This window comes from Halichoerus grypus, chromosome 1 (assembly GCF_964656455.1).
Source record: "Halichoerus grypus chromosome 1, mHalGry1.hap1.1, whole genome shotgun sequence".
Classification (NCBI taxonomy): Eukaryota; Metazoa; Chordata; class Mammalia; order Carnivora; family Phocidae; genus Halichoerus; species Halichoerus grypus.
In genome coordinates this window covers 12,513,047-12,520,753 of record NC_135712.1, presented here as the reverse complement: position 1 = coordinate 12,520,753, position 7,707 = coordinate 12,513,047, and the positions used below count along the sequence as shown (strand labels likewise).

Below are 7,707 nucleotides of genomic sequence, written 5' to 3'. Positions count from 1 at the left end.
GCTAACTACAACTCTCCTCCACCCAGAAAGAAGCTGAGCGCCCCTCTCCCCGCAGCACCTTCCCTGTCTTTGCTGTTCCAGACAGAGCTGTATTGGGATGGAACCTAACATGCGGCAAACATTAGGCGTGGCTGTCGCTTCTCATAGAGATGGTGTAAATTTCAACACCTCGTGCGTCACTTAAACTTTCCAAAGAATTTTGCCCGTCTTAGAAGAACGTAGCACTTTAAAAAGTGGCCTCTGTTATTTGATTATAGGTCCACACTCCAGCTGGTTTAAACAGCAGACTTTAACAAAGACAACCTCTTACACTTACTGCCGTTCTTGGAGAGGACAGTCTCCAGTGACAACAGAGAGCTTTGAGTGGTGGACAGGCTTTGTGGAGGCACGGACTGCTGTGCTTACAGAGGAGGTGGATGGTGCTACATCCCAAACACACATTTCCCCTCACACACTCGCTCAGGCTTTGGGTCCCCATTGTCTGCCCTTACAAAGGTTCGAGCTTTTTGACCCAAAGCAAGGGGTGGCCAGCAGGGCGGGAGACGCTTTGGTTTCTCTAGAAGGAAAAAGAAGCCCGATGCACACATCTCCTGGGGGTGAAAAGGAGTCACTAACACACTCACACACACAAGTCCCTTTAGGCGGAGACAAGAGTGGTTGTTATGGTGGACGCAAGTTGCTCCCCAAGTATGTCCTGAATGTGGGAGGCCACAGCAGCTGCCTTCCCTCGAGACAGCCCGCAGGGCCGTTGCCAGGAGCTATAATGACTTGCTGGCCCTTGCCAGCCGTCACACTTTGCATGCCACCGGAGCTCCGGTCCGGTAGAAGGGGCCATCCAAGTCACCAGTTTCAACAAGCGCCAAATCCTGTGCCCATGCTGGGCCCGCACGGCCACCCAGAACCCTCTTGTAGGGCTCCATGGAGAGCACTTCAATGCACGCTGACCAGCATGTCCGGCTGACAGTGTCCTTGGCCGGGACAGAAATGTGGTGGGGTCAAGAGCTAAAGGGAACCCTCAGGGATACCCCTAGGAAAGAGGGGCCCTTTGAGGGGGAGAGCAGCCTGCGTCTTTCCAACTCTTTGGTTCTTAGGGCGCCCCTGCCCATGGATGGGAAATGTCCAGGGTGCTGTCTGGCCACTCTGTCCCAGGCATTAGCTTCTGTCTCTCTCACTCACTTCCTCTTCCTGCTGGCAAGGAAGGGCCCCTGCCCCGCATGCGGACAGAGGAGGAATGCCCCAATACGGTACCTCCGCTGCAGGACAGAGGGGTCCCCAGAGTGAAGGTGGGCACCTAGTGCAGGGTTCACCAAGGTGGGATCCCAGGAGCCCTCTCTTCTGGGACTTGGCTGGAACCTATCAACTGGTGGATACTGGCTTGGCCTGGGCTGGTCCCTCTGTCCTATCCCCCTGGTCACCAACCCTCCCCATCATGGCCTCCTCTTGGCTTACTGGAAGCCTGGTCCAGCTGGAGGGAATTCTAAAAGCCAGCTCCTGATGGTGCCACTCTGTGTCTCCTGTCTGAAGGCGCACCGTCAACCCCAGAAGCCCACTACCCCCCGGGAACCTCAGGTATTCCATCTACAGCAGGGATTTTTAAAAATGCTCAGCTCACAGGGTTCTGGGGAGAACCAGATGTCTATAAACATGCTTTGAAAAGCAGAATGCTTCTCAAATGGGTAGTGAGTTGCTCACCTTCTTGGAATTTCTGAGGTTGATTTGCTTAGTCTCTCTCCTTCCTGTCCAGTACATTTCTGCTTAGAGACTCAGCTCCCCACTGCCCAAGGTTTCTGTCTCTCTTCCCACGTGACCTCTCCAACACTTTGTCAAGTCAAGGCCGCCTGAGGACGAGGGGGTCCTACCAGGGTCCTTCCCTCTCCATGAAACCTATAGGAAACTCCTGGATTAAAGCACGTCGGGAGTTTGAACATCTCAAGGGATGAGCCTGTGAACTAGGGAGATCTCAGACCCATCCCTAGACACCCCCCAGACACACAGTAGTAGCAAAGCCCCGTGCTGGGCTTCGGAAGGATACAGAAGTGAACAGGTGGTCCCCACCCTCAAAGCAATCACACCCAAATGCGGAGATGATCTCCAAATAACACAATTTAGGCCACAGGGACACGCTATCGATGGTTTGTCAAATGTGATGAGAGGTGGGAAAGATGAGAAATCATCAAGGCTTCAAAAGGAAAGTAATATTGGAATTGAACCAAGACATGGGCAGGATGTCGCAGAGAGAGCTAGAGGTCAGAAGCAGCGATCAGAGTGAGCCTATGGAGCAAATGTTGGTGGAAGAAAATGGAAACGAAGCAGCCCTGAAATCAGCAAGCCCAGCCAATAGGTTCCTCGAGCTGGAATCAGTTTCCATGGTGGACAGACGTCCCTCTTCTTGCCCCAAAGAGGACGAAGATGGAAAAGCTCATTTTCTTTCTGTTACCCTTGACATCACGCTGTCCAACAGGACTTTCTGTGACGAAGATTATGTCCTCTATCTGTGCTGTCCAATTGATGGCTTCTAGCCACCTGGAACTGCTAAATGCTCAAACAATGCTGGTGCAACTCAGGAACTAAATTTCTAACTAGATTTTATTTTAATTAATTAGATTTTTTTTAAAGATTTTATTTATTTATTTGAGAGAGGGAGAAAGAGAGAACACAAGTGGGGGAAGGGCAGAGGGAGAGGGAGAAGCAGGCTCCCCACTGAGCAGGGAGCCTTACACTGGGCTTGATCCCAGGACCCTGAGATCATGACCTGAGCCAAAGGCAGATGCCTAACTGACTGAGCCACCCAGGCGCCCCAATTAATTAGATTTTAATAGCCACAGAGGGCTAGTGGGGGGGCAGAGGTTTAGATACCAAAGCCCTCTTCCCTGTGCCACTTTGCCATGCTGTGATGACAGGCTGCAGTAGTATGCCCAGGCATTGGGGTAGAAAACTTCCAGAGCCACCAAGTAATGTCATTTGGGGAAGAGAAAGATACAGTCCCACCCTCAACAGATATGAGCGTGTGGGTGGATTTTTGTTTGGCCAATTTCTGTGTGGTTTTTGCTTCAACAAGAGTGGAGTCACTGGTAGAATGACTACATATCCCTTTTGGGGAGGAAAGGTACCTGACCCCCAAAGCTCCTAAGTCCCTTAAAAACCTTTCAATCAGAGGGAGGGGAGACAGAGTGGCCAGGAGTAACTATTCTAATACTACTAGTCCCTGAGCCTAGAAATTTGGTCCTCAAACCTGGCCAGAAATCACACATTTAAAATTCTAAAAAAATGTATGTTACACCCATGTTCAGTGCAGCATTATTCACAAAAGTCAAAAGGTGGAAGCAACCCAAGTGCCCATCTGTGGAGAAATGAGTAAACGAAATATGGCGTGCACACACAATGGAGTATCATTCAGCCTTTAAGAGGAAGTAAATTCTAACAAGGGCTACAACATGGATGAACCTTGAGGACACAAGCCGGTCACTAAAGACAAATGCTTTATGATTCCACTTAAAGTCAAATGCATAGACGCAAGAATGGTGGTTGCCAAGAGTTGCACAGGGGGTGGGTAGGGAGTCACTGGTTAATGAGCACCGAGCTGCAGTTTTGCAGGATGAGGAGTTCTGTGATTGGTTGCACGGCGGTGCGAATGTACTAAACACCACTAAGTGTATACATTACAATGCTTAAGATCGTAAATATTATGTTGCTTGCCTTTGACCACAATTGACGATATGCACGTGTATACAATAAAGCAGAGGCAGAGAGGAGGAGGCAGTGCAGCCAGTCCTCCAGGAACAAACGCATCTCACCCCAAAAGGCGCCGTCCCTCCCCTCCCTCCCGGGGGCCCGTCCTGTGACACTCACCCCAGCGCGCACAATAACCTTCTTGAGCGGTGCCAGCCGCACCTCCGCGCCGGCTGAGGCGGGACGGCCAATGAGCACGCGCCTGCACCCGGCCTCGCGCCCCCATTGGCTGCGCCCAGCGGCCCGCGGCCCCGCAGGTTCCCAAGCCGGGTTTAAAGCGGTCGGAAGCGCGCTGCTGCGCTGCCATCGGCTGCCCGCGCGCAGGTCGGCGGGGAGGGGCGGCCTGCCGAAGGGCCCACCCCGGGGCGTTCCTGAAGGGCGCCCTCGGCCGCCCCCACCGCCCCCCAAATGTACTATGCGCTTTCCCAGGCGCGCGTGAACGCGGCCCCCGCGACCATGCTGCGGCCACAGCGGCCCGGAGACGTGCAGCTCGGGGCCTCCCTGTACGAGCTGGTGGGCTACCGGCAGCCGCCCTCCTCCTCCTCCTCCACCTCCTCCTCCTCCTCCACGGCGGCCCCCCTCCTCCCCAAGGCGGCGCGCGAGAAGCCGGAGGCGCCCGCCGAGCCGCTGGGCGCGGGAACGGGGCCCGGCGCGCACGCGGGCGGCGGCTCCCGGGCGGACGCCAAAGAGGAGCAGCAACAGCAGCTGCGGCGCAAGATCAACAGCCGCGAGCGGAAGCGCATGCAGGACCTGAACCTGGCCATGGACGCGCTGCGCGAGGTCATCCTGCCCTACTCGGCGGCGCACTGCCAGGGCGCGCCCGGCCGCAAGCTCTCCAAGATCGCCACGCTGCTGCTCGCCCGCAACTACATCCTGCTGCTGGGCAGCTCGCTGCAGGAGCTGCGCCGCGCGCTGGGCGAGGGCGCCGGGCCCGCCGCGCCGCGCCTGCTGCTGGCCGGCCTGCCCCTGCTGGCCGCCGCGCCCGGCTCCGTGCTGCTGGCGCCTGGCGCCGTGGGGCCTCCCGACGCGCTGCGCCCCGCCAAGTACCTGTCGCTGGCGCTCGACGAGCCGCCGTGCGGACAGTTCGCGCTCCCCGGCGGCGGCGCGGGCGGCGGTGCGGGCGGCCCAGGCCTCTGCACCTGCGCGGTCTGCAAGTTCCCGCACCTCGTCCCCGCCGGCCTGGGCCTGGCCGCCGTGCAGGCGCAGTTTTCCAAGTGAGGGCCCGCGCGGGCCCGGGGCGCGACCTAGGCCCGGCCTCCCGCCGCCCCGCTTCTCCACGCCCCCGTGCCCTGCACTCGGGGACGGCTAGCCAAGCACGGAGGGCACCTCCAACCTTCTGGCCCAGAGGAAGGGACCGTGGGGCGCCCCCTTCCCCGCCCCCACCCCGGGGAAATTAAAGTGACGCGAGCGGATGTTCGACGGAGCGTCGGGGCCACTGGGGGTCCTGAGTCCATTCCGGCTGCTTTGGGCAGCAAGTGCGCGCTCCCAACCCCGCTCTTGCCCAGCTCCCGTCTCTCCCGGTCCCTGGAGTCGTGCGCTTCGCGGGGGTGGTGCGGATTTTAGGGCACCGCGCGGTGGCTTTGGCTTGCTCTGGGTGCGGCGGGAGGACAGTCCTAGCGCCACGGCTCAAAGAGGCGACACCTGCCCAATAAGGGGGCCAAGTGGCTGCTCTCCGAGGGCAGGGAAAGGGTTCTTTTCCTTCTCCCCAGCCAGAGGTCACAGGCTCCTTTGTTCCCACCAGCCAAGCCCTGTCAAAGGAGGCTGCCCGACCTCAGGAAGCCGAGAAAGACCAGTTAGTCCGCGCAGATGGTCCCGGGCTTAGCAGACGGACTGACCCTCGGCTGCGGCGGGACGGTTGGCATCGCGGTACCGTGGGAGGAGGCGTTGATAACTCCAGGGTCCTTGGGTGTGCTGGGTTGGGAAGTTGGTCCGCTTTTATACCCTGGCTGTTAGAGTGCAATTTTTGAGAATCGCCTAAGCAGGTGTTTTGTTGCGGAGATTATTCGCTTTTAAATCCTGGGGTCTTCTTAAAAAGACAGTTTAGAACTTGAGATTCACCATTTTGTTTCCCCTTCCCCAAGGTAGCGTAACCAACATTTGAGCTTGCTTAAAAACACAAACCAGCCCCCTTTGACGCAGAAGGTGTTCTCGGTTTACTAAAATAGGTAACACGGCACTTCGCAGTCACCGCCAGTCTTGTCTGAAAGCACGATCGCTAATTAACTTTCTCATTAAAAGACGCAGAGGAGGACCTGAGCCCCAAACCTCCCGGCGGCTCGGCGGGTCCCCGCTGCGGTGGCGACGGCGGGATGGCGCTTTCTGCGCCGTCCCTTTGCGCGAGGGGTCTTTGCCCAGCGCTCTGGGCAGGTCTTCCCGCAGCTTTACATTTGAAGAACTGCCTGGATGACCGGTCTTGATTTGTTACAGACGTTAACAAATTATTTCACCCAAGATTATTTTATGATCTTTCAGCAGCTTGCTTTGAAGTCTCTGCTTAAGGTTTTTGGTTGTTGGTAGTAGCCGAATTTAACTGGCATTTTATTTTATCTCTAACTTTGTTTTGTTGCTCTGTGAAGAATCAACAAAATAAAACATTTAAAGACCTAACATTTTCCTTTGATTTGTTTGTTAATAAAAATGCCCTGGTGGGGCGCCTGGGTGGCTCAGTCAGGTCAGCCTCCGACTCTTGATCTCTGCTGAGGTCTTGATCTCAGGGTCCTGAGTTCAAGCCCGCGCTGGGCTCCATGCTGTGGGCAGAGCCTACTTAAAATAAAAATAATAATAAAAAAATGTCCTGTTGCGCTGGTGGATTCAGATCCTCAGGATGAAGGTTAATGGTTAAATATGACCAGGGTTCAAAGTTTTTAAACCTGGCTTCCTGATTTGTAAAATGATCTAATGAATAGGCATCTGCATGTCAAGTTCAGGCATCAGGCAGAAATATAAGGACCGAAAGTGAATGGGTGGATGTCAACTTCAGGAATTAGCTCTCAGCCAAGATGAGTCTCTGGACTACTTCCTCCTCTAAAAACGAGTTTAAAAATACATTGATCATAAAATTATTTTGTATGTCAACATCCTTCTCAAAAACCCACCTTTTCCATCTCAGTGGACAGAAGCTTAAACAGTGTCATACAGCTATGAGCTTCCCCCGTTCTTTACATAAGGTTGGAGTTGTCTCCTAGGAAGTCATGACCTTAGACATCATTTTAAGAGGCAAAGACAGCTCCTCTGGGTCACTGGTGATGTTACAAAGAATTTGGGATGTTGACTTCCTCATATGCAATATTTAAACATTTTGTAGTTATTAATGAAACCCAACCACTGTTTAAAGGCATGGGGTTAATAAAGGAGAAAGTGTCCCCTTTAATCTTCAGGAAATGAAAGAAAACCTGAAGTGACTTCACTTTATCCATGTTGGTTTATCTGAGGTATGGACGCACTTAGGGATGGTGAGCATTCATTTTTGGGAACATGTTGTAGGGTGCACAAAGTGGTGCACATGCTGGAAGGATGGAATTGCCTTCCCCACCATGCTGGTTAAGTGTCTATTTCCTCAAGCAGGAGGCAGGAGAGGATATGAGAGAGAGAAGCTCTTATGCACCAACCCATTTCAGGAAAGAGCTTCTCATTCTTCCCAGACTCTGCCATCAGAAAAGTCACAGGCTTTTGGAATAAGTAAATTTGAATGGGGATTTTCTGCTTATTTAATCCCCATCCTTGCTTGCCTTGCATCTTGACTCGGAACCCAAAGTAAAAATCGACAACTAAATCAAAATCAAATCAGGTCCTCCCTGAAAGAAAAATATTTCTAAGAGATTAGAAATAAACCGTTCTCCCCGCAGTCCCAACTCCATCGCCATATGTCACCATCATTCCAAAACACACAGGAAAGAACATGGCAGAGAAGGGGTGGGTGGTCTCCCTCCCTCCGGTCTCTACTTATAAATTGGAATAAGTACCCAGGGCTTACAGAAA

General features: G+C 53.9%; 1 protein-coding gene across 1 annotated transcript; it reads left to right on the top strand.

Annotated features, from left to right (window-relative positions):
* Positions 1–4,037: 4,037 nt before the first annotated feature.
* On the top strand, positions 4,038–6,336 carry OLIG1 (oligodendrocyte transcription factor 1). Its single transcript, XM_036087468.2, has one exon. It carries the CDS (start codon positions 4,138–4,140, stop codon positions 4,945–4,947), a length of 810 nt encoding a protein of 269 aa, XP_035943361.1. The 5' UTR covers positions 4,038–4,137; the 3' UTR covers positions 4,948–6,336.
* Positions 6,337–7,707: the final 1,371 nt, after the last annotated feature.